General features: G+C 34.1%; 1 protein-coding gene across 4 annotated transcripts in view; it reads right to left on the minus strand.

Annotated features, from left to right (window-relative positions):
• The window catches only part of RAP1GDS1 (Rap1 GTPase-GDP dissociation stimulator 1), a 155,147-nt gene that overhangs the window by 65,498 nt on the left and 62,101 nt on the right, over positions 1-27,548 (minus strand). For all 4 annotated transcript variants that reach the window (XM_065907397.1, XM_065907399.1, XM_065907398.1 and 1 more), the window contains exons 3-4: positions 20,717-20,839; positions 16,637-16,762 (exon numbers count right to left, since the gene is read on the minus strand). In XM_065907397.1, coding sequence (XP_065763469.1) covers positions 16,637-16,762; positions 20,717-20,839 — 249 coding nt within the window. The remainder of the gene's footprint in view (positions 1-16,636; positions 16,763-20,716; positions 20,840-27,548) is intronic.

The following is a 27,548-nucleotide window of genomic DNA, read 5'->3' on the forward strand; positions in this document are numbered from 1 at the left end:
GGCAGGAGGTTGTAATACTGGATAAAAAATCTGGATATATACAAAAACAAGGAACACTAAAGAGGATTTAAAAAAAAAATTAAAGTAAACACAAAAAAATTTTTTTCCTATTTAAAAAAAAATCTGTTTAAAGTATAAAAAACAACAATATATTGTTGGATCTCTAACATATGTAAAAATAAAATATATGACAATAATATCACAAAGAATGGAAGCAAGAAAATTAGGAGTACACAGTTGTAAGATGATTAAACTATATGTGACGTAACAGTAATTGATGGCAAATTGTGGTAAGTTAAAGATATATATCGGAGAATGCAACGGCAACCCACTCCAGTACTCTTGCCTGGAAAATCCCATGGATGGAGGAGCCTGGTAGGCTGCAGTCTATGGGGTTGCGAAGAGTTGGACATGACTGAGCGGCTTCACTTCCACTTTTCACTTTCACACATTGGAGAAAGAAATGGCAACCCACTCCACTGTTCTTGCCTGGAGAATCCCAGGGACGAGGGGGCCTGGTGGGCTGCCGTCTATGGGGTCGCACGGAGTCGGACACGACTGAAGCGACGCAGCAGCAGCAGCAAAGATATATATGGGTAACCACTAAACAATTAAAAAGATGCATAAAAGCCAATAATAATGAGAAAAACTAAAATTACCCAATTCATGCAATGAAACTGACACATTTGATTATAGAAAAGGTACTTATTAATGTTAACTTAGCCTTTATGTGAGGCACTGTGGATATAAACAGGAACATAGGAAGGCTTTCCTTTTACGGAGTTCCTATTTCAGAGAGGGAGACAGAATAGTAAACAACATAAACTTCAATACAATTTTTTACAGGGTGTTATGGCAACCCACTCCAGTATTCTTGCCTGGAAAATACCATGGACAGAGGAGCCTATTAGGCTACAGTCCATGGGGTTGTAAAGAGTCAGACACGACTGAGCGACTTTACTTTCACTTTCATAGAAGCACAGAGACAAGAACATAAATCTCTTCTGGAGGAACAGGTGGGAAAAAAAGGAAGTTTATATAAAACTTCACAGAAATTAAATGTTCATGATAAACGTAAGTGTATTCATCTAAGACCTATAAATTATGAATCCATAATAAAAGAGATTTATGCAGTAAAGTTAATCTCTTAGCCCACCTGTAATCTAAGTTAAACACTATTTAATAGGAGTAATAGATCCTTAAACTACTGATTAATGACATAAACTGCATACTCAGTTTAATCAAGATATTTTAAGACTTGGGGCCAAATTAGCACTAATTATCCACTTTTATTAATCAAACTGTGCTGGGGGTACCTACAATGTTTCACAAGCTGAGTTAGATTTGGGGAATACAAAGATAACTAATTCATAGTTCAGGAGAGAATATGAAGGAAAATATTGAAACAGTAAGCACAATTAAGTTTTTCATAGTACAATCCAAGCACAAATGAAGTTTTACCCAGAAGAGTTAGAAAGACATTCACTGTCATATTTCTCAGAGTGTTTTGTTTTTCAAGTCCTTACTAGTACTTATTAGGTCTAAACGATGAAAAAAACCTCAACTGTGTACTTTTTTGTTTAGATTCTGTTTGGATTCCCTTCCTTATAAACTACTGAGGAAAAACTGATGTAAAATAAACCATATAGATTTAGAATGTGTAATTACTGAGTTCTGAGAGTTTAGCACACCCAAGAAACTACCAATACAATCAAGATACAAAACTATCGCCACCAAAAGATTCGTCATGTCCTCTCGCAGGCCCCTTCGCTTCTGCCTCTATCTCTAGACAACCAGTGTTCTGTCACGCTAGATTAGCTTGCATATATACATTCATATAGTATGACTCTTTAATGCTTAGCTTCTTTGCCTCAGCCTAATGACGCTGAGATTTATAATTTCAAGTATGTAAGTGATTTATTCTTCTTTATTGCTGAGCAGTATTCAGCACTGAATGCTGGTGTATAAGTTTTTGGTTAAATATCTAGAAATGAAACGGCTGAATCTTATGAGGCATACATTTACTAGTATATGGCTTTTGAGCACTACTACAACTGAAAGACTATGGTGTGCCACAGGAAACTTATTTTTTAAAAGTTCTCAAATACAGTAAAAATTGAAAATTATTAAAAGAAAGGACAATGTATGTATTCTTGAGCATAAGAGGTACTTAAATAAATGCATACCAAGTTTAAGTGAAACCTTAGCTTCACACATAGGAAAAAGCACCGGGCTTCTTCTGCTCCAAAATCAATTTGGCCACTAAAGAAACGCTTCACCCTCATTCGACTGATTTAAACTTTAATATGTATCTCTTCTAATTAACTTTACAATAATTAATCATCTAAATTACAAAATGAGAACAAAATTCAGGGCTAAAAGATTGATTAAAAAATAATATTCTAGAAAGAAGTGCTAAGAAATTATGTCGTAACGATTTAGAATGATAAAGAGGAAAAAGGCAACTAGATTTTAATGCAAGAATGATGCACTTGATTCCATGCTCAGAAATCATTAAATATTTTTACCCTGTGACTTGTATTTTCATCAATTTTAACATCAAGTTATTATTTTTTTTAAACTTGCCTGATTTTCATCTACTTAGTGGCTTTGTTATGAAATTTGGTATACTTTCATTACAATCTCTTATTATAAAACACTATATAATACTGATCTGGTCTAATAATGATTAGCTGATACAAACTACATATGTACATAACTGATCCACACTGTCTTATGTGGAAGAAAGACGGAAAAAAAGAGCATCACCCGGTGTTCACTCATATGACAAGCTGTCCAAAGGAAAGAACCTGTTCTTGTTATCACAGCTTAGTTTAAGGTTTTTCAGGTCAGTCAGGAAATTTTTTTGTCTCTGATTTGACACATCATTATGGTTTTGCTACTTTAAACTCCAATTTATTTCATTTAGAGCACAATATGAGAAAAAAATTTAGGTTAGAGAGCTACTAAATAGAAAAGTTCGCTTTGCTATGCCAACAATTTAGAGAAATTTAAAAGGGTGTATTGATCAGCAGAACAGAATAAAACTGAAGTTTAAACATTAAAAATATGTAAGATGTGTATAAATTCCTTTCTATTATTTTCCATTGCAGGAAAGGAAGAATTTATTCAGTATATTTGGTAAAGACAGTATAGTTTTAATTTTAGTTCTCTATATGCCATATATACTGAGAAAATAGTACAAAGCAATCATATTTGTATGAAAACTTGAATGGTTTACCTATGTTTGTCAAGCTGGTTTACTGAGAATAATAAAACTCTCAGATTATTAGCTGGATTTCCTTGGTTTTTACTAAGATTCCTGGTCAAATCAAAATGTTCCTCATTTCCCAAAGAATAAAATGTCAGTATTTCATACAATATTCTACATTTAGAGAAAATGAGATAAAGGATCAAACATGGTAAAGTGTGCTTATATTCACATATACTTTTTTAAGGTTTCAAATTTGGAAAAACGTGAAAAGCTTTTCCTTTATCACTTGGTTCTGCTCTATCTTCTTTCAAATTATGTAAAATTTACCTTTCTTTGACTTAGATTAAACAAAATACTCGTTTAAGATTAGCTTTTAACAAAATTCTTACAACAAACTCCTATATCTGGAATTCTAAGGGTTGAACTATTAATATTGAAGCACAAAACTATTTGATGAAATATTTAGGTATTTATGAAAGTGGTAATTCCTTCAATTACATTAGTTTGATAAAATAAGCCAGAGACATGAATTTTAGATCAACACTGTCACCCATTTATCCGTTGATCCTAAAAAGTCATGTGAACTCTGAGGCCTCAGTTTCCTTATCTGTAAAATTTAGAGGAGATGGATTAGATGACTTCCAAAGTCCCTTCTATTTAAAAAAAAAATTATAAATTCTAGGCAGCTTTATTCCCTTAAATTTTCTAATTTATCATGGTTCCTTCAATCTATATATTCTATCCACGTAACATCTGAATATTTTGCTAAACATCAGAGTTAAAACTTTTGGTATGTTTATCCTCAAAGTGTATAAGGATATAAAGATACAGAAACTGCCCAACTGCCATGTTCTCTTGCATATCTCTATTAAGAATCTTAGATTTATTACTGCCACCAACAAAACAAAACAAAAACAAGCAGCAATAACAAAATTCAGAAAAACATAACAAAATAGACTCTGTTCTTTCCATTACCAGTAAACTGCCCTACCCTCTGGCCAGTTGCTCAAACCCCAGATTTAAGCATCATTCTTGATTTCTCCCTTACCCTTATTCCTGATTCATCCGCCACTCTAAATACTTCTCAAATTCATCTGATGCCTCTCAGCTTCACCACTACAACCCTAATCCAAGTCACCATTATCTCTCGCCTGGACTACTACAAGTCTTATAATTGCTCTCCACACTCCCTTTCTTAACTCTTCCATTCTTCTCAATCCACTTTTCATGCAGCTCCAAGAGTGATGTTTTTAAAACCTGTATCAGATTCCCTTGGATAGTTTCTCATTACTCTAGGTCTTATTTTTTCCTTCCACTTCAGTAACACACACTCTCCCTATTCCTTATATACCTTGCTATATACCTTGCTATATATCTCCCTATATACCTTGCTCTCTTTCAGTGGTCTGACCACACCAAGTTCTTTCCTCAGTCGGGTTTGTAATTGCTATACTTCTCCAGGGAACACTCTTCCCCTTCTCTTTAAATGGTTTCTTCTCATTTTTCAGACTTCAGCTCAAATAACAAGAGAACTTCATCTCCAGATACTCTCCATTATATCATCTTATTTTGATACCAATGATCACTGTAAATACCTTCTTTTTGTAATAGTTACTCATTTATTATCTATCTCCTTCTTAGCAAGATCCACAAAGGTAAGGAACTCATGCTCCTATTTTCCGATTCCCAACACCTCCCAAAAAGTTGATAGTCATGATGTAAATTAATGAGTTGTATCATTATTTTTTAAGTCAGACATATTGGCTATACTGATATGCATAACTATACAGGGTTTTCTGTATGCTTCTTAAATATACTTTTTGCCTAGTGATATTTTATTTTCCTGGAGCAGAATACTGGTAAATAGACACCCTTACATTGTTTTTCAAGATCAAGTCAAAAGATACTTATGAAATCTACCAAGGAAGAAAATTAACTTCTGATGCTTACATTTTCCTCTATAATTTTGTCAAAATAGGCAATTTCTATTATGTACCTTAGACACAATACACAGTCAAATATGTTTTAAGCATTCTAATGAAAACTTTAAATTCATCAACATCTCTGCTGATTATTAAACCAATTATTAAACCAATTATTCACCCTCCAGCTGCAGATAAAATTCATGAAAGACTAGATATAAAAGCAAAAGCTATAAATATTACATCAGTGAAATTACAAAAATAAGTCATGAAGAAAAAACATCATGACCATTAAATACCCATATATCAAAAGGAAACATAAAGCTTGCAATTCTATGGCAGAGTACTATATTCAGATTTAAATACTGCCTTTATTTAATGTAGGATAATTTCAAATGGATTTATATATTTACAGTTATAACATATGGTCAGGAAAGGAAAACACTAGTTCCACAGATGCAGCTTAAAATTAGGTCACAGTGAGACATCTGATGGACAGCTTTGGTGTGCCCACTGATATCAGTATTAATTTCCACAGACCAATAGATTTTTCAAGTCAGTCAAAATTGTTGACAACTCTAATTTTTTTAAAAAGCCTTTAGATAATAGTAGAGCATCTGCAAATCACATTGCATTTGCTAAAGAAATCACTGAAGTATTCTATTTATTATAGCTTTCTATTTCTACATTATCAGCAAAAGACTGAATATCTATATATTATAAATAAAATTATTAATTAAACTCAATTATTTAATAAATTTACCTTAATTCTCTTCTGAACAGCATTTAGGTAACATGGTAAATAATTTATTGCTCCAATTTTTTAGTTTAACTGCTCAAGATCAAAATTAAATTTTATTCCAACTATTTTAAATGAGAGGCTTTTGTATCAAGTTATTTTATAGTTAAAAAACTACACTAGACTATATATACATACAACTCTGTGTGTGCACATGTAAATACAGTTAAAATTTAGAATTTAAAGTGAATTGATAACAGCACATTTTCTCAAAAGGTACCTTATTCCACTGAAGAAGAAGAATATGAATTGTTCACCTTTAAAAAGTACTTATCTTTTATTATTCCTTCCCAATCATGGGAAATACTCCCAACTTGCAGCAAAGATAACTTAGATTAAAAATAGAGAAAGTTTTCAGTACTTTAGCTTGGTTACAAAGAAGAAAAATAGAAAAAAACAGAAAACAATTAAGAGCAGAGGATAATACATATTGACATGGTGGCAAAAGTAGACTAGAAATTTTATATTTAATGTGTCTATACATAGACTTGACCTTTAACAGGTAAAATCAGAGTAGTAAAGGTAAGGGGAAAAAACAGACCTAAACAGCAACAGCAACAACAAGAAAAACCAAAAATCTTACTTTTGCATCATATTTAGAATTTCCCTACCCTTTTAAAGACTTGTTAATCTATAGAACAGACTTTTGGACTCTATGGGAGAAGGCGAGGGTGGGATGATCTGAGAGAACAGCATCGAAACATGAATATTATCAAGTGTGAAACAGATCGCCAGCCCAGGCTGGATGCATGAGACAAGTGCTCGGGGCTGGTGCACTGGGAAGACCCAGAGGGATGGGATGGGGAGGGAGGTGGGAGGGGGGAACGGGATGGGGAACACATGTAAATCCATGGCTGATTCATGTCAATGTATGGCAGAAACCACTACAATATTGTAAAGTAATTAGCCTCCAACTAATAAAAATAATTGGGGTGGGGGGGGAAGACTTGTTAATCAGGGAAGGCAAATTCCAAAGGCCATTTAGGTTTGACTTAGAGGCAAGGAGAGAATCTGGTATCCAAGGGACAAAAAAAAAAAAAAAATGCTTTTTTAAAAAATTTGGCAACCACAAATGACTTCCTGTTGAGCTAAAAAAAAAAATCACTTAATACTTTTGCCACATGCAAGACTCCCTCACATGTTGCCTCCACTTACCTGCGTATCTATACAATTGATGACAACTACCTGAAAACTACTTCTCTCTCTTCAACAAGGCATTCACTTTTTTTATAACATAGTACTCGGAAACCAATCAAGCATTGGAAAAAAGCAGCTTAATATTTAACATGTTCTCTGTCCTGTAAGTTTGATTAAGGTAAAAATTCATAGATTGTTAAATAAACAAAATGTATCTGGACGTAATACCAAGCACAAAAATGTAAAAATCACAGTTCTTCAAAGTATAAACTCTGTGTTCAATTCTTCAGTCGTGTCCTCTTTTGCAACCCTGTGAACCTATGAACCTGCCAGACTCCTCTGTCCAGGGGATTTCCCTGAGAAGAATACTGGAGTGGGCTGCCATGACCTCTTCCAGGGGATCTTCCCGATCTAGGGATCAAATCCATGTCCCCTGCAGCTCCTGCACTGCAGGTGGATTCTTTACCACTGAGCCACCAGGGAAGTCCATGAACTGAAGGGTTATAAAATAAATATTTAACACTGCTTACACCTGGTGGATACTTTATAAGAACCAACCAAATTAATGATAACCCAATTGAACTTTGTAATTTAATTTCATTCTTTCTGCTCCTGTGTTTACCACATCACATCTGACCTACTATAATGGTTTCTTGATCTCTCTGCCATCTGACTTCTCTTCCCTTTCTAACACAACTGGATTCCAAAGGACTCCATAGGAGTTCCACAGAATCCTTCTATGGAACTGAAAATGCCAATTTCAAGCTATTTTTAGTGGCTCTTTCCTGTTCACACATTCCAGTATAAGACAGCTCCGTAGCCTACACACATTTTAAGTGCAAAACACACATCAATAGATGTAAAATCAAGATCTCTAAGTAAACCTTCACTACCATTTGCTTAGTTAAAAATCATATCCTTATGACTATTTAAAATATTCCTCACAGTTCCAACTCTCAACTCTTTCTCCACACCAAAATTTCTTACCATCACTTTGCCAGGAACTTTTATTTAATAATGAGCTTTGACTTCTAACTTTACTGGGAAGATGAAGGCCATGCCAGAAAGACATTTTGACTGCCCTCTGTACTACTGCAAACCATTTTTTTAAAATAGTTTCACCTATCTGGTCCTTTTTCTTTAATGCAGAAAGTCCTTTCCCATTCTAACACCAAAGATTTCATTTCTTCTTTATTTATCTATGATGTTTCTCCAACAATCATTCACTCTAGGAAATTTACTCTGTCCTTGTACACTGGGTCCTATCCCAACTAATAAGTTCCTGTTTCCACTACTTTAATTACTCTCACAAGGCTGCCCTTCCCACAGATCATTACTGTCTTTTCTCAGTTTCTAGGAACTTAATACCTTTGTTTCATTTCCTCATTGCTCACCATAGCCCTTGAAATTCTATTTCTTTCTCTGGAAGATTCAACTTAGAGATGTTTTTTAAAACATGAATGTCTGTTAATTAAATCATCAAAATTCAGCTAGATTTTTTTCTTGGCAGTGCTTGATAGAGCTTACTACTCGACTCCTGGGAACCTATGACAGAAATTTTGTTTTCCTCAAATCTTTCAGTGCTTCCTCACAAGCTCCTTCAATTCTTCTACACTCTAATTAGGGCTGTTTGCCTCATGCTCACTTTAAACATTTCTTCTCTTCCCACGGGTCAATCATCACTTTTAAGTGAGTGAATCTCAAAGCTCTGTCACCTGAAGGTGAAAACAGCAAATTCAACCCATCTCAAAACATATCCACCTGGCTGAGATCTACTTCTGTTGGTGTTATTCAGATCTGAATTTGGGACTCATGGACTCCTTCTTACCTGATACTTTCTTGGATTCTTATACACACACACATCCTTCTCTTTCTTTCTATTCTCTCTTTGATTTACACTTTAAGCTTGAAAAGAACAATAAACTTTGAACTGGTTATTCCACATCTAGTCTACTGTTCAGTGGTTTTTAAGTACAAATGTGCATGAGAATCATCTAAGGAATATTTGCAGGAATATCAAAAGTAGGTTAGATTATAGTCTCAAAGATTCTGATTTACTAATTCTAGGGTATGGCCAAGAAGACGTATTTTGAAAAAGTTCCCTAAGTGTTTCAGATGCATCCTTTCTGTTAGGAACAACTGCCCATACATCTTTTTCAAATTAACTTTCCATGGGATCAATTTGAACATAATTTTTTTTTGTTCAAATACTTCCATGGCTCCCCACTGTACAAGCCCTTCTTGAATATGGGTTTCAGATATATCTCTCTACTCTATTATCTACCTTTTAAAATGCTTTTCTGTGCTCCTGAAAAATCTGAATCCTTTCTCCACATGTCCAAATACTATGCAGATTAACTGCTTCCTCCTCTATTAACACCACTGGAAGAGCTCCAATACAAATGAGTTCCCTCCTAGACATCTACTGTGTATCCTCTTATAGCACGATCACTGGATCCTGTTTTTACTTATTGATATACATGATTCATTACCTTGAATGCACTATAACTTCTTTAAACATAGGAGACACACTTGAACAATTAAATAGAAACGAGTATCAGCAAACCATTTTCCCCCTCACATTATTTGCATTGGCTTTTCTAGAACAAAGGTAAATTATAAATTACTTACAGGCTGATCCTGACCAGAAATCTCACCTGAGGCTTGTGGTTCAACACAGAAATTCTCCTGAGACTTAGGAATGCTAATATCTAACCTATCCCTAGAGGATGCATAGAAGGCAGAACCTCTTGATTAACTGCTCTGATCAAGGCTCCCAAAGTAGGAATTGTCTCCCCCTAAATTTTATTCTGGGGCTGTCGATTTTTTATTTTTTCCCTCAAAGTCAAATTTGGAGGGAGAAAACATTAGAGGCAATTTTGCCTTCCACTTTAACTACACAAAAGTAGTAAAAACACAATTATTGTTGCAGGTCATACTTTAAATTTTTACATGTCTGTGTATATGTATTTAAGTTCATAATTATGTACATTTTTTCTTCCCATTCCCTCAAGGAGGGCTGAAAGAAACAAGGTTATTTCCCAAAGAAGAGATTATATGTGTCTCTTAGAAATGTGGTGTTTTTTTAAAGTTTTAATTTTGAAATAATTAGAGGCTCACAGAAAGTTACCAAAAAAAAATCAGTAGACATGTCCCATGTACCCTCCATTCAGCTTGCTCCTCGATAACATTTACATAACTCTAACACAATATACCAACCAGGAAACTGACAATCTACAGACCTTATTTAGATTTCATCAGTTTTTGTATGCATTTGTGTTGTGTGTAGGCACATACGGTTTAAAGCAATTTTACCACATTCATGAAACCACCATTAATGTGGTATTCTTAAGTAGTAACTATCACTTAAATCAAATTTTATCAAATTGATAACAGGCTTAAAAATCACATATTAAGTGTATTTTTGGTCTCAGAAAATAGAACTTTGATACATTACACAACACAGAAATTTAGTAGGTACAGTGAATCCAAAGCAGAAATGTAATCTGGTTTAAAATAAGCTAGGAAATATATTTAAGCCAAAACTTCTTGAAAATTTTAACTTGTACGCCTGAATCAAGTTCAACTGCCAAAAAGCAACACATTTGAGCTATACTGTCCAAACCTTTGCTAAAGAAGCCCATAGTATTTATTAGATTCTATTAAAGATTTGGTCCAAGAAATAATCACACGGAAACTATTTGAGCAACTTTTGTAGAACTGTTATTGAGGATGCTGTCTGCATATTTTAAGAGGAATGTGTACAGAATCATTTAGGGAGCTAATGATATCCTGATGATAAATCTCTTCTTGCATTTGTCTCAACAGTTTTTTGTTTGAAGACCTACAAAATTTCTCTTTAGCACAGCTAAAAAATTATATAGTATATCAAGTTTTTCACCTTGGCAAATGAGAAGCTCAAATTAAACTAGTGCTCCTTACAGTAAGCATATTATCCCTGATTCTTACTAGATTTATCTTTGCCTGTCTTTATGCAGCTTCTGCTCTTTATATCCTTATTTTAAATATCCTATGTACATTAGTGTACATATGTCACAGCATGCTTTTTAGAAATAATGTTACTGAATGAATGCTTGAGTCCTCCTAAAATTCATATAACTGATATTCTAACCCCTGAGATGATGATATTAGGAGGTAATTGGGTCATGCAGGTAAGGCCTGCATGCAGAGACAGGAGAGCTTGCTTTCTCTCTCTCCTTTCTCTGTGAAGATACAGTGAAAAGGAGACCATGGGCAAACCAGGAATGTCCTCACCAGACACTGAATCTACTGCTGCCTTGATCCTGGGTAGATTTCCCAGCCTCCACAACTGTGAGAAATAAACACTGGCTGGTTAAGCCACTCAGTCAATGGTATTCTGTTATAGCAGCCCAAACTGAGTAAGACAAATGACTGTATGCAAATGTTACATATTCCCTTTGCACAGCAGTTCATAATTTATATTGTACATCTATATGTAAACCTCATTTGATCCATTCAACAGCCAACTTTTCCAATGAGGAAACTAAAATTCAGAAAGATTAAATGACAACTTAGTAAATCGTACATCTGGAAATCTTATTAATCTTAATATTTCCCTTCCAGAGAGCATATTAAAATTTTACTAATTTATAATCTTATTAACTTAAACTATATTTTATAAACAATGCACTATTTGCTTAATTTCTAACAAAAGGCTTCAATTACTACTCCATTCATCCATTGATCTTCATTCTGATCAAAAACCACATATTTAGTGTGTACTCTATAATTGTCCACAAGTTTATTCCTTTATGAACTTTATTTTCTCCACCATATTTAAAACTCTTTAATGGCATGAACTTTTTATAGAGCTTATGATAGTATTACAAAACAACATCCATCTCTAACTACTATATATTTAGGACATCTTTACAATGGAGGATTTTAATGTGATATCATAGCCATAACTACTGTCTCTTAAAACTAACAACTGCCTACAGTTATTTCTTCTTAAATACATGATGCACATTGATAATAAATTCATTAAAAATATAACATTAATTGATAAAAGCTGAAAAGTCTTATTTTTAAACTTGCTTGATAATTCTACTCTAAAGCTGAATACTAAAAAAAAGGACAAATATATAGACCTGCAAATATGTTAATAAAATAAACAAATATTTAACCTAATTTATATCACTGAAATAAAAATTTATTTTAAATGCAAGACCTAAGTATTAGTAGTTCCATGTTGAATATAACTGCTGTAAATATACCCTAACTATTTAGACAATTTCAAAGCATGTTTGTAATATTCTTATCTAACCAACTTACATTATGAAATATTATAGAGTTACTGCTAATTATTTTTCAGCATTTTCAGTTAGAATAACAGATTTTTTCTTTATTCTTTATACAGAAATAGTGTAGCATAGTTAGAATCAGTAACATACAAATAGGGTCCACACATATATTGAATACTTGGGCACCCTTTCCTTTTTACACTTCTTGAAGTCATTTAAATAAACAATATTTAGTCCACTTCATAAATATTAGCTTCGGCAAGCCTGATTACCACTTCCGCTGCTGCAGTTAAGTCGCTTCAGTGAGTCCAACTCTTTGCAACCTCATGGACTGTAGCCCACCAGGCTCCTCTGCCCATGCGATTTCCCAGCAAGAATACTGGAGTGGGTTGCCATTTCCTTCTCCAGATTGCCACCTCAGTTTGGTATATTTATTTGTTCAGTGAGCAAGAATTTAAGTTTCTTTACATCAAATAAGATAGCATATAATCCAACCTTCTTAAGTGTGCACATTTCTAATAATAGGACTAATTATATAATTACAAGCATTAATTTTATTTCTATAAATAGGTATATTCAATTTTAATATCTATTATATGCAAGACATATAGGAGATGCAGGTTCAATTCCTGGGTTGGGAAGATCCTCTGGAGGAGGAGATGGCAACCCACTCCAGTATTGTTGCCTGGAAAATCCCATGGACAGAGAAACCTGGCGGGCTACAGTCCACAGGGTCACAAAGAGTCGGACACGACTGAGTATGCATGCACGCACACACAATTTGAATTGTGTGTACTCTTTCTCTGGTATACAAAAGGCACAAATATTTAATTTCATGCAATCATATTCTTTTAGCCTCTACTAAATGACTTTTTAACCAGTATTTCCAATAACAGTTATTTACTGACCTCAAGCAGTAAAATCTACAAATAGAAAGCTGAGACTCTAGTCACTAATTTATCCCTGCAAATTATAAACACTGAGTAGGAATTTAACATGAAGCTCTTCAATACTATAAGACCACTTAAGTATATGAGCAATTTTAAACATACAAAGCTATATACACAAAAAATACCACAAAGATGGCCAAGTAAGGAGAAAGAAAGAGCTCATTTTTTTCCATATCACTTTTGAGAGAAACGTGTAATTAAGTAAGCCAAAGGTATGAATTTCTGAGATTCGAGATTACTTTTCGTTATTTAAAATCACACCCCCTAGCGTATCCCATCAAAGCTTTGCTGACTTCTTTCCAAATTAAAATATAATTTTTTTCTCTTCTTATAAAAAGAGTACTTTTGGCAAAGTTACAGGTAAAAGAATTTTAAAAAATGTTGCTTATATCAGAAGTCTGTTTGTATACTTGGAATGAGAAATCCATAAATGCCTTGGCAGTTCTCTAGAAGCACAAAAGAAAAAGACTAAGCATTTTAAATGAAAAATGTTCCCACTCAGTGACTCTTTCATCTCTACATCCAAGATGCAAAAGAGACTGGGATGCAAAAAGTTCATCAGCAACAAAGCCTAAACTCCGTCCCATTTAGCAGCTGTATCAGTCCATTACCTGATGTTAGGGTTATATAAGACAGTTTCCTTCCATTAGGAAGAGCTCCTAAAATGGGCACTGTCAAAACTGGTAAAACTGAAATCTGACCTACTTTTTTCAAAAGATGGCCATGAATTTTGTGGTAAGTGTAATTCTTTTTACAGTTAGAGCTCTTCTTTAAAAAAGAGAAGACTTTTAACTGAAATATGCTAGAAAATGCCTTATGTTTTAACTATCAAATAAAAATCTATAAAATATACATACATTGCTTAAGCTTTTATCTCTAATGCTGAATTCTCTATGTTACTTTATCCATACATTGACTTTACTATGTATTGTAGGCCCAATAAAATTCTAAATAAACCCATATTAAAAGGTTATTCATTTGGAATACAGTTGTAAAACAAGAATAAACTGACCAGCCCTATGGGTAAGTTTGATAAAATACACATGTAAATTTTCATTTTAAATCACATGTTATTTGTAAGAAGATTCCTTTTATTTACAAGGCTGTCATTTATAGTTGTCTATTCTCCTTTTACGAATGAAGTATTACATTATTAAGAGGGAAGAAGGTTAATTCATTCATTAAAATAGAAGTTATTCAATACTTTTTAAAAAGATAAATCTAATTTCTTAATTCTTTCAAACTCCCAATTGTCATAAAATATCATTGGATTTTAATTAAATTAAAAAGTCAACCACATAGCACCACATTTCTAGACTTTGTTATCACTCTTATAATTAAAGGGGCCTACTCTTTCTACAACTATTCTGGAGAAATCACTGATAAGTTCACAGAGATTTAATTTCAAATAAAAGGATAAGAAAGCATATAGTATTATGGAAGTTATACACTTAAGATAGCATGGCACAGTGAACACATTTTACCACATGATTTACAGTAATAAACTATAAAGAAATAAATTTTTGTATTTATTCATTTTAAAACTACTAATTTCATTTTCCATAAAGAAGATCTAAAACTATAAAAATTAGTCTGTATTCACTATGCTTAATTTTCTATTCAGCTGTAATTTTCATGGAATTAAATGAAAATAAAGTGGTTATATTCACAAATAAATGAAACAAAAAAATTAACTTCATAGCCTAAAGCATAGCCACAGACTTTATAGACAGTATACCTCATAAGAACAGAGTAAACGGATATGACAAACAGTATTATATTTGACTTCAGTTTCATCAAAAATGACAATCTTATTAACTAGACATTTATTACCCTAACTTCAAGGTTCTTTAGAGTACACAGGAAGTAAAATTACTGTGCCCATAAAAATCATAGCAAGATGACACAATAGATCACTATGGGTATTTCTTTCATGGTGCCAATGTTAAGTGAAACTCTAGAGCAAGAGTACTCAAAACAGATTAATTCCTATGATGTTCAAGCAATGCATAATTCAAGACTATCTAAACTGAACAAAGATTAAAGAATACCTGATAGCCTTAAATTCTGGTAACAAACACCGAAGAATAAAGAGAGTAATGATTGTGCTCCAAATAGCTACAATCAATCTTTACCTATTATTCTGCAGTGGTCTATTAAATGCATACTATTAAAATTAATCATATAAAATACACATTCATTCTTGAAAGGTAACACTATAAACTATGGTGTTTAATAAAAACTCTAAATGTGAAAGCATAAAGTTATAAACATAAGCACTGAGATTCTGTAAACAAAGATAATACCCAGGATAAGTAAGAACTGGAACGAAGGCAAAGTAAGGTCAATTTATAAACAATATTGGAGACTCAGATTCTCCAATAAATATTCATAATAAAAGATATCTGTGTCCTCGGCTAAAACATGATATTTCAGAAAAAGTAAGGAAAGAATAAATGAGGCTAGCCTTATAACTACTGCCACAGAGAACTTACAACTGAAAACTATGGTTTCTATCTTTTTTTATATCTTTCTTTTATCATAAATGAATATGTTTGTGACTTTATTGAATTAAATAAATTCTTAGGAGATGCTAAATTGAGTGTTTAAACATGTGTTTTTGTTTCAGAAAATAGAAATCAAAGGAAAATCAGGATAAGTCTAATTAAACTGACTATACTCAAGATTTTTTTTCTGTATTTCATTTGCACATATATGGGAAGAAAAGATAGAAAATGTAAAAATTTTGCAATATCTATACTCATAACCAAGTTCTTGCTTTCTCTTTGCCTAGTAGGAACAGTAATATTGTATAAAGTGTTAAGGATGACAATGACATTATGACAAATAGGAATGGAGTCAATGCAAGATGCAATAAACCAATTTAGTTCTTCAGAAGATAATGGTTTTTATGAATGGCTTTACTGAATTGCAAGGAATTAAAATGTATTTGGATAGACTTAGAAACTAAAAAATGTGTTCAGAAGCATTATCATCCAGAGATGGTAGTTCAATAAAGCCTAACTGAAAAGATATTTTTTCCCTAAAATTAAAAGCTCCAAAACTTAGAAATTTACTTACTTTCTTCTGAAAATATCATTTGTGAAATCACACACACAAAAAAGAATTCATGTCGGATAAGTCTTAGTTTAGAATACTATGGCCCAAATTTCCATCAATTCAGTTTCATAAGCAGAACTAAGTCATATTGCCCCCACGTTAATGTCTTAGGCTAGAAGAGATAGTGCTAACACACAAAACAGAATTATTACAAAAGTCATGACTCAAACAACAGTTTGTAAGTGCACCACTGATATGTCAACACTTACGGCTATCATAACATATGTTTCCTAGAGCCCTGCCCGTTTGAAGCAGCACTTCCTGGTCTTTGCTATTTAGCAGCTGCACCAGTGGTGAAATCAATCCAGCATCCACACATGGAATTCGCATAAATTCTGAAAATAAGAGATAGGGTTAATTAAAAATATAAACATTCACAATTACATAAATAACTTTCCTTAATTAAATTTTACTTATTATTAATACTTATTAAAATGTTTAAGATGGCTTGCTATTTGAAGAGTACACCGCTGTCCAAAAGTACTATTACAACCCTACTAAATATTTCATGAAATAAGTATACAAAAATGAATGGGATTATGCTTGTCTTGCTGATAGCCTCTACCATAAACCAAAACAATTTTTCATTAACTTTCATTATCCTTATTTATCACTATTTTCTTAACTGCATGTTATAAGAGGAGAAAGAGGAGGAGGAGAATAAGATCTAAAGTCTTTATTTGCTTTTACTTCACTTATTAGCACTGTAGGCACAAAACAGCACCAGTTTCAGAAATGTATTGTTGTTATTATTATTAAAGATACTTTAAGAGTACAATTCTAAAAAGGAAGAAATATTCATGGACACTTTCTCTTCTGCTTATTTTTTCTTTGCCCCAAATTCATCTTAAATCTGTTATCTAGAGGAATACTTTACTTTAAAAAGCATCAAATCTCTTACTGTAACTTATGGTCATAGCTATGCTCCCACATTAAACTTGTACCTGGAACTTCTTACTAACCCTCTGGTTTTTTAACATCAGCACATAGTCAGTTTTGTCAATTTTTAGAGGATATTTTTGGAAATAAACATTTAAGCAAAATTATATTTTATAATTAATCAAAATCTAACAAGTATATGCTAATATTTCTCTTCTGTTGTTATGTAACATGCATAGCAGAGTAATGATGAACCTATCAACTTCTAATTTCTTTTTTTCTCTAGTTCACACAATTTTCTTTCATTGTCAAGTTTCTAAAAAGAAGAAATATAAGCCCAGTTAATATCTCTGTTGGGTCATGTTGCATTTCTGAAGATATTTATTTTAAAAGGAAGACTCTAATCTACTTTCTCAGCCAGTCACTTCTACAACAACAACAACAATGTGGTGGTTAAGCAATAAACAACCATTTAAATTGGGTCCCATTTATTGTAACCAGCAGGGATTAGTGACAGGGCCTTAACAAGCCTCTAATTAAAAGTATAAATGCTACTAATTATGTCTTTAAAACAGAGCTGTCATCTACCAAAGTGTTATTAGAAGCAAGCTCTAGCAGCAGTTATCGTGAAACTGTGACAAAGTATTATGAGGACTGATATTCCTCAGTAAGCTCATATAGGAACGGCAATCCATTTCAAAATTAGCTATTCAAAATTTCTGAATCTATGTTATGTGTGTGTGCTCATTCTTAAGGAAAAAAGCTTAAAGATAAAAACTGATTTCTGGAAATTATACTGTGTTTCTAATGAAGTTAAATATAAACTACTTGATACAAAAATCAAGCTACCTTGCACCTAAGAAGAATTTAGATAGTGGCTGGTCTAGGTTAACAATGTCTAGAGGGGTTTCATTCTCAAACCAGATCTGCCTCAAGAGTTCTTTGTTGTCCCAAGGTAATCCCTATCTATTCAGAGCAGTTCAAATCTGCTTGAAGTACACTAAATACTCCTAGACCCATTAGGAATTTCTCAACATTTATGACCAGCTCAATTCCAAGGCAGAGCATAGTGATTATAACCATAATAGCTTAGATGTACATGCAAACAACAGATGATCAGTTTTCATTAACAACCAAAAAAATGATTTACCAACACAGAACCTCACTGAAATTTAAAATATATTTGGAGCACCTCTAAACAAATGAAACCTGCAAACAAACATGGACAGACATGAGAGTTCAACCACAAAGGCGGCTGAGGGTTGAAGTTTTGATGCTTTCAAACTGTGGTGCTGGAGAAGACTCTTCAGAGTCCCTCGGACAGTAAGGAGAACAAACCAGTCAATCTTCTAAAGGAAATCAGTCCTGAATATTCACTGGAAGGATTGATGCTAAAGCTGAAGTTCTAATACTCTGACCACCTGATGTGAAGTGCTGACTCACTGGAAAAGACCCTGATGCTGGGAAAGATTGAGGGCAGGAGGAGAAGGGGGCGACAGAGGATGAGATGGTTGGATGGCATCACTGACTCAATGGACATGAGTTTGAGCAAGCTCTGGGAGATAGTGAAGAACAGGGAAGCCTAGCATGCTGAAGTCCATGGGGTCGCAAAGAGTACGACACAGTGACTAAACAACAACAAAACAAACATAAAATTTTCATGGCAATTCTTTCTGGTAACACACACATGAACAAGCTGTTTTACTGGGTCAAAAACAACATATACTGGTACTTTACAACACCACCTGCATAGTGATTACACAATGTATAAAATTGTGTAAAACTGAGACCAGAATTTTAAAGTTTCTTTTTTTTAAAGTATAATATATGCAACTTACTAAAATAAGAAGACTAAAAATAATATCAAACTTTGAGAAATAGAGGCATACTAATGCTATTGCATTTAGCATGGCCTTCCCTTATGCTTAAAAACTGCTTTAAGAAGTCAGTGCTTCTAACAATGAAAAATCAGAAAGAAAAGTTAAGAAAATAATCCTTTTCACCACTGCAACAAAAAGAATAAGATACCTAGGGGAAAACCTACCCAGTGACAAAAGACCTGTATGCAGAAAACTGTACAACACTGATGAAAGAAATCAAAGGTAACACAAACAGATGAAAAAATATACCATGTTTTTGGAAGAATCAATATTATCAAAATGACTACACAACCCAAAGGAATCTACAGATTCAATCCTATCAAACTACCAATGGTATTTTTCACAGAACTAGAAAAAAATATTTCACAATTTGCATGGAAACACAAAAGACCCTGAATAGCCAGAGCAGTCTTGAGAAAGAAAAATGAAACTGGAGGAATCCACCTTCCTGACTTCAGACTATACTGCAAAACTACAGTCATTAAGACGGAACAGTAGTGGCACAAAAACAGCAATAGAGACCAATGGAACAAGACAGAAAGCCCAGAGATAAACCCATACACATATGGGTACCCTATTTTTGACAAAGGAGGCAAGACTATACAATAGAGAAAAGACAACCTCTTCAATAAGGGGTGCTGGGAAAACTGGACAGCTACCTGTAAAAGAATGAAACTAGAACACTTTATAACACCATACACAAAAATAAACTCAAAATGGATTAAAGATTTAAATTTAAGGCCAGAAACTATAAAGCTCTTAGAGGAAAACATAAGCAATACACTCTTTGACATACATCACAGCAAATCCTCTTTGATTCACTTCATAGAGTAATGGAAAGTTTAAAAAAATTTTTTTAAGTCAGTGTTTTTCTTAAATTGACTAAACTAAAATCAAATACGAATATTTCTGCTACAAAATATTCCTGAAATATCTTCTAAAGAATCCCCTCTCCCTTGGATACAAACCATATATAACGGGATGGCTATTATATAATCCATGCTTTGAGGTTTTCTCCAGAGTATATTTACATGGACACTTAAGAAATAAATGCTCCTCATGAAGGTGAACTCAGAAAACAGAGTATGTATTCCGACTGCACTACTGCGGCCAACTGCCATGTCAGGTTTGTCAGTAGGTCAGACAAACATATTTTCTGGATATAACAGAAAACAATGTATTCACTGAAAAAGGTAAGGTCTCCTGTGACAATGAAGACGAATGACTCAGTGACAATTTGAGAATCCTACAGTCAAAGTAATAAACAATACAGGGACAGCAGGGACGAGCAGCGCTATTCTTTAACTCTACTCTGACAGAATGAAGAGCAAACGGGAAATGTATGAACAGAATGACTACAGTCATTTTAAACAATCACATGAAAAAAAGTTAATGAAAAGAAAAACAAAGAAAATTTTTTAAAAAAGGTCTAATCTACAAAATGGAAACATAAATTAATAAAACATACTGACAGGTAGGGTGTAAAACTGAAGATGTTCCCAGCAGAAAAGCTCTTGAGGAAAACCTCACCATTTTTGGCTATTTCTGCTATGACGTTAGCTACTTTGGCTGTGCAGGAGGACTGTGGAATCAACAGGCTTGCAAACACTTGAAGTATTCCACTTCCTTGGATTTTTTCACTTGTTTCCATATCTGAAAGAGATACATACAAAGAGCTTCAGTGAACGTCTTCAACACTAACACTAACAATTACATCTACAGTAAATTCTTTAAGAATTGTCACCATCTATAGTAGAAATTATTTATTTATATTAAAATGTATTTATATAAAATTATCTTCAGGTCCACAAGCCACTTTTATCATCAGTTTTTCCCTATGCGAAACACTTTTTAATACAATCTCTTGTAAACCTACAGTCAGATTACAAAGGAATCCTTTCTGAATATACCATTTGCATACCACACTTACTTTTCAATGTTATTTCCAATCCTGTCTATTCAGAGTAGGAATTCTTTATTTTCTACTTCCCTTCTGAGTTTCCTAATATTGTATTATTATATACATATAAATTCTATGACTTCCAATAATGCTACAGCAATTAAAAGTGGCAATTACATGTGCAAAATACTCACCTCATATCATTTTATATGGAGTGACAGTAGAGACTATTCAGTTCCATATGATTACTGTGTTTCTCACATAACTTACTCAAACCACTAATGAAAAGCGGAAGTAGTTTAGGCAGCAATAAGTCCATGGTATTCAGAATCCTGGGCTTCCCTGGTGGCTCGGCTGGTAAAGAATCCACCTGCAATGCAGGGGCTGGGTTCAATCCCTGGGTTGGGAAGATCCCCTGGAGAAGGGAAAGGCTACCCACTCCGGTATTCCGGTCTGGAGAATTCCATGGACTATACACAGTCCGTGGGACTGCAAATAGTCGCACATGACTGAACAACTTTCACTTTCATTCAGAATTCTATATGGTTATATAGAAATTCAAGAGGCCCACTTCTTTTGTTTTCCATCTTTGTGAAACTGCAAATGAAGAGCCTTTGCATGAAGTCAAGCCACTTTATGTAAAAAAGTTTGACCTATTAAAAAACAGTAACTGGGATGATGTACACCTGGAAAGATGATGGCAATAAAAGCTCAAGGAAACAAAATCTAAAATTACTATTTGACTCTGAACAGTGAAGAGGAACGCCATGTGTTAAAACAGGATGTTATAAGGCTCATTAAAACATTCTATTTAGGGGGCAATCCCAAGATGATGGAAGAATAGGACAGGGAAACCACTTTATCCCCCCAAAATACATCAAAAGATCACCTGCATGTGGAGCAACTTTCACAAAACAACTTCTGAATGCTGGCGGAAGACCAGAAAGGCAAACCAATCTCTTAAAAATGAAGGATCTGATGACTGGCTTGATTGCTCTCTTCCCTTTGGACTCTTCATTTTCTCCCCCTGGTACCTCTATTTCCCTCCTCTCTTCTTTATATAACTGTGAATCTCTTTGGGTGTTTCTGGCTCTGGAAAGTCATTTCACCATTAACCTAGGGGTTTTGCCTTCTGTGCTGGATGGAGGGAAAACTCTTGATGTTACCGTAAGAGGGGGACCAAAATCGAGAGGCAGAAGGCTCAACTCCAGAACTCTGGACCACCACAGAACTCCTGACACTAGGGAACATTAATAGACGAAAGTCCACCCAAAAGCCTCCCATACCTACCCTGAGACCAAGCTCCACCCAAGAGCCAGCAAACTCCCATGCAAGACACCCCACGCCGGTCCTCCAGTAAAACAGGAACACAACTCTGAACATTAAAAGACAGGCCGTCCAAAGCTATATCAAACTCACAGACACCCCAAAACATTCTATTTGAATGTTGTTTCTATGTGTAGCTCCTCAATATCTTTTATAGCCTTTGAATACACAAAACAATAAAAGAACTCTAAAGATTTCTTGTTAAGTAAATGACAGTGGCTGTGATTAATAAAGAGTAGGAAATCATTTTTAATAATTTGAGAAAGTCTAAAAAATAATTATTTCTTTATAGTAAGTGCTGATTGTTCAGCTCAGTGTTTTTCAAACTGTGGGTCCCAATCCATCAAGAACCCTGAAATCAATTCGGTGAATAAGGACAAGCAATTCCTTAAAATGAGCAATAGAATTAACATCTACAACAAAAGAATAGAAAAAAAAATTTTTTGTTCATGCACAGTAAGATAAAACACTGAGTGAAATGCATGCACAGGTGACTGTAAGCGCATGCCTACTGACTGCAAAAGGTAGCCCTCATCTTAGGTTCTGGTCAAAAAGCTACACAGCAATGTTCTGTGCAACCCATGACTACCCAGGATTCTGGGCTAGAGAGTTTTAATACTCTTAACATCATCAGGAGAAGCTAGAATTAACAGCTAAATCAATAGAAATTACATGGAAAAACTTGTAAAAATTGAAAATTGCAAAAAATTCCATGGATTTATTATCTTAAAAACATTCCTTTGCAAATACTGTAATTATGTGTATGTTTATCTATCCAGTAACAAAAGATCGAGTAATCAGGATTAGTTAATGTTGAAACTCCATCCATGCATTTCCTTTTCCTACCATAGGCCTAGTACACTTTAAAGCAGCTAATACCATTTTGGTTTCTTACATTTTATGTTCTATAATAAAAAGGATTATTTTGGAGATACTTTAAAACAACGTTTTTTATTAGGTGAAGAAACAGAGGTCCAGAAAGATGAAGTAAACTTGTCTAAAGTCACCAATCATACTAATCATAGAGCATAAGGAGCAAATTCAGTCTCAACTACACTAACAATTCAACATGTGTGTCATCTGGCATCCACTGGTGCCATTCTTTACAACAGAAAACGTACCTAAGCATAAATAAATAAAATTTGTCTTTTTGTATGCTGTTATTCACTCATTTCTCACAATACAGATTATTACAAACGTAGAGTTTGCATGACAAAATATAAACACAGCAGCTGTCCTTTCTTTCAGCAAGCCCATTTATAAAATACAATGTGCCTTTTCACTTTTGTTTCTGGGATTAAAAAATAAGTTTTTATGATACCATCTGAAAATCTGACACCAAATTTCCATTAATTTATTTTTTTAAAGCAAGAAGTCAAAAGAAAAACTCAATTTGCCACATTAAAATTCTTTCTTTTCTGACCGTTGCTACCAAAAGATGTACAACCTTAGAACACTGGGTCAGACTGCCCCAGGGGTCATGTCCCACCATCTGCTGGTGCTGGGATGACAGCAAGAATCTGGCATAAGGCATGAATCATGATTAGATGTGAGGCTGAGGCATTTGTGTGTGTGGAGGCGAGGAGTTAACTGCAAATCACCCATGCATGTCTCATTTTAACTATAACTAAAAGAATGGCTTAACATCAGAGCTGATGTCAGGGGCAAGGGGGATAAAAGAAAACAATACAAAACTCTTGCACTCTGATGAATTTCCATGGATACAATCCAAAGTATTGGAAGGGCAGTTGTAATACAATGAATTAAGATTTGGGAATAGTACCTTTTTCAATACTATTGTCAGAGAAAATATAATCTGGTTTTTCATATAAATCTGATTTACCATTTCTAAATGAAATGAAATAAACTGAAAAGGAGTTCTATTTTCTTGCTACCATGTGGATTTCTATGTAGGTCTAGAATTTAAATGAAACAGCTGGGAATTATCTTCTTTCATCTGGCATGAAAACTGAGTCAAATACAGCTTATTGTTAAAATGCCACTATCCAATAAATAATTACAAAGTTTCAGTCTCATTCCATATATGCTTTCTACACTGGCATTCTACTACATATTACAGTGTGTATCTGTGAACTAAACATTTTCTCTGATATCTGTGAACACCCCTGAAATTATTTTAAGAGAGTCAGTGAGTGTGGTGTATGCAGGTCTAAATGAATGGCTGATTGACTGCTTGCAAAAACAAAAAAAGTCGTGATCAGGAGTTCTAAAAAAAAAAAAAAAAAAAGGCACACTTTTCATTATCTTTACCCAGACCACTACTGACACTGTAAATGCACTCCTTTTAAATGTTTGCAGGAATCGATCCAACTTCCCCCCTTCACATTTAGGTGCAGCCATAAAAATGTTTTAGTATGTCTACAAATTACAGGCAGCTGGTTGTCCTTGAATTTTGAAGGACCCAGACACAAAGGGCAACTGCTTCTCTAAAACTAGATCTGCGGGAGCCACAGCCATCATAGTGCCCTTGCAGCTGTGCAGGCTCTCATTCCGGTCTCTGCAGTCGTATGTTCATACTCCACCTGACCTCCCGATGGCAAAAACGCAGCTTCGTTATGAAACTGCCGGAGTCAGAAAGAAAAAGAAAAAAAAAACAGCCAGGCAATAGGGTCAGAGAAGCTTGAAAGAAAAGTAAATCAGGAAGCCGGGCTACAATGCTATAGGGAGAGGAGAAGTTAAAGCACAACTCAGAATTTCTCAAGGCAAATAACCAGCAGAAGGCAGGGAACAGGTGGATGGGAAGGACTCATAATTGAAGATATGGCTGGAGAAAGGCTAAAGTTCCCAACAAAGCTGTCAAGCAAATACATTAAAATAATTGGCATTATAATTATATATCAAGAGGGGGTTTTCAGGTATGCTACTATCATAAGCTGAATTTATGATGTTACGTTAGCATCTGCTTTCATGAGGATAAATTAATGAAAAGCATTTGATAACCAATTTACAGTAAACTCCATGATAGAAAAACAAAAATAATGACTGTTATTACTATGACTCTAATAGATTAAAAATTAGATTGGATTAGATTTATAGTATTGTTTACTTCTAGTTATAAGCACAATAGGAAACAGTCAGTTTCACTTACATGTCCAAGGATTCTTGTGACTGACTGAAGAGAGACTCAGATTTGGGATTGACAGCAAGGACCAGGAACATGACTCAAGGGCCATGTGTATCCTTGTCTCTGGGGAACCATTTATTTCTCAAGGGATAGACTTTTAGAATAAGGTATAACAAGAGACCTGGCCCCGTGCCTGAGAAATCTGATTCAAATCCAAGGCTTCATTTACTACTACACAGACAAGTCCCAAATCCTCTCTCCCTTCATCCAACTAAAACAAAGCATGTGCACTTGGATATGGAGTAAATACCTCAAGTTCAACATTCCTCAAATCAGTTCTCCTCTTTCATTTCCTTTCGTTTTATTCTCCATAGCAGTTCATGGCAGGGAACCCAGCTAAGCCAGAAACCCAAGAAGGATTACAAATTCTTCTCCTTTAATAAATGCCTTTCGACCACCCACGTTAACCAGAGTGTAAGTTCCATAGATCCCATCTGATTAGCATCTCCAGCATCTATTCTTTACTTGTTAAATTCATGTGACTTCCAGTTCTCAATTCTGACCTTTATTAAATGCAACAGCCTCCTCAAGAGTCTCCCTAACTCTAGCCTCCCTCCATCTGTCATCTACACTGACTGCAGAATAAGCTTCTGGAAATACAAATTTTATGTCACTCCCCTACTTTAAATCTTTAAATGATCGTCTGTAACTTTTAAAGCACATCCATGATATTTTCCAACCATATCTCCTGATACTCCTCCACTGATATACTATATTCTTGCCACACTAAATTACTTACAGAGATCCAAATTAACCATTTCTTTTCATATCTTCTTACTACTTCCCTCTCTGAAACACCACTCACCACACTACTTTAACTAATTCCTACACAGAGGTACAGTGTCCTTATTTAAAGGTACCTGACTGAAAGCTATTCGATCTTTTAAAGACACTATCATAAAAACTTATTTCTTAAAATAGCTAAGTGACATAGGTATGATAGATTGCTTTCTTCATACCACAAATAAGGTCATATGACTATATTGGAAAAGCTACAACCAACCAGTTTTTCTGATACCTAATCCGACGCTCTTCCTACCACAAATGTTAATTTAGAAGATATATAGTACTAACAACACCTTGACCAGATTCACCAAGTTATTACGTGATAAATATTTTTATTTAACATATTTTGCAGAAGTAAGAATTAAAGTAAAACAATTGAGTGAGAAAGCGATGCACAGTATTTTGAGACAGATAAACTGACTCAGTGAATGAAGGAGAGAAAGGGAACTGCATATAGAGAAATTGAAACAGATTTAAAATAGATTTAAAACACATAAGAAGAGTATGCTGGGTATAAGACGATTAAAGGGCCTGACAAATGAGAAATTAGTGTTTCTGAAAGAAAATGGAAGTACATGGTGGGGAGGAGTTACAAAATGCTCTTTCTTTCACTGATGAGAACTTTTTTCTCCCTAACATGCATTTTAAGCAAATAAAAGGAATATGAAATGCAGGCGAGAAAAGGATGGATATAGTCATAAAAAGAAAGAGGGTAGAACAAAGACCTATTCGCACAATGACTCACCAACAGAGGTTTTACTAAAAGATTAAGTTGGGAGAGTCATTTTATAAAATTACAATAAATGATTTTTGACAGTCTTGCAGTCATTTCAATTCCAGAGATAATGTAAGCTGTGGGAGGTGGAGAAGTTATGTGTTTGGAAATCATCACTAGAATAAGTAGAGAGATCTGCTTTAGTTATTTTCTTTAAAGTTATCACTAACTAGGTCAAAAGTAGTTGCTAAAAACTGAGTTACACAGTTAAAAAAATGAAAGATATTTACTGAGAAAGTATATACCAAGACGGACAATACAAATGAATGTGGTAAAATCAGAGTATATAACAGGAACTGTTCAACTACAATTTCAGAGTGATTACTGAAAATATGGTCCCCAAATAAAGTAAATGTGGATTTCCTCACTTCATACTAAGAGAATAAGGATACTGTATAGTGAAACTCAGTGAAGGAATATTTTCAGTAGA

This window comes from Muntiacus reevesi, chromosome 16 (genome assembly GCF_963930625.1).
Source record: "Muntiacus reevesi chromosome 16, mMunRee1.1, whole genome shotgun sequence".
Lineage (NCBI taxonomy): Eukaryota > Metazoa > Chordata > Mammalia > Artiodactyla > Cervidae > Muntiacus > Muntiacus reevesi.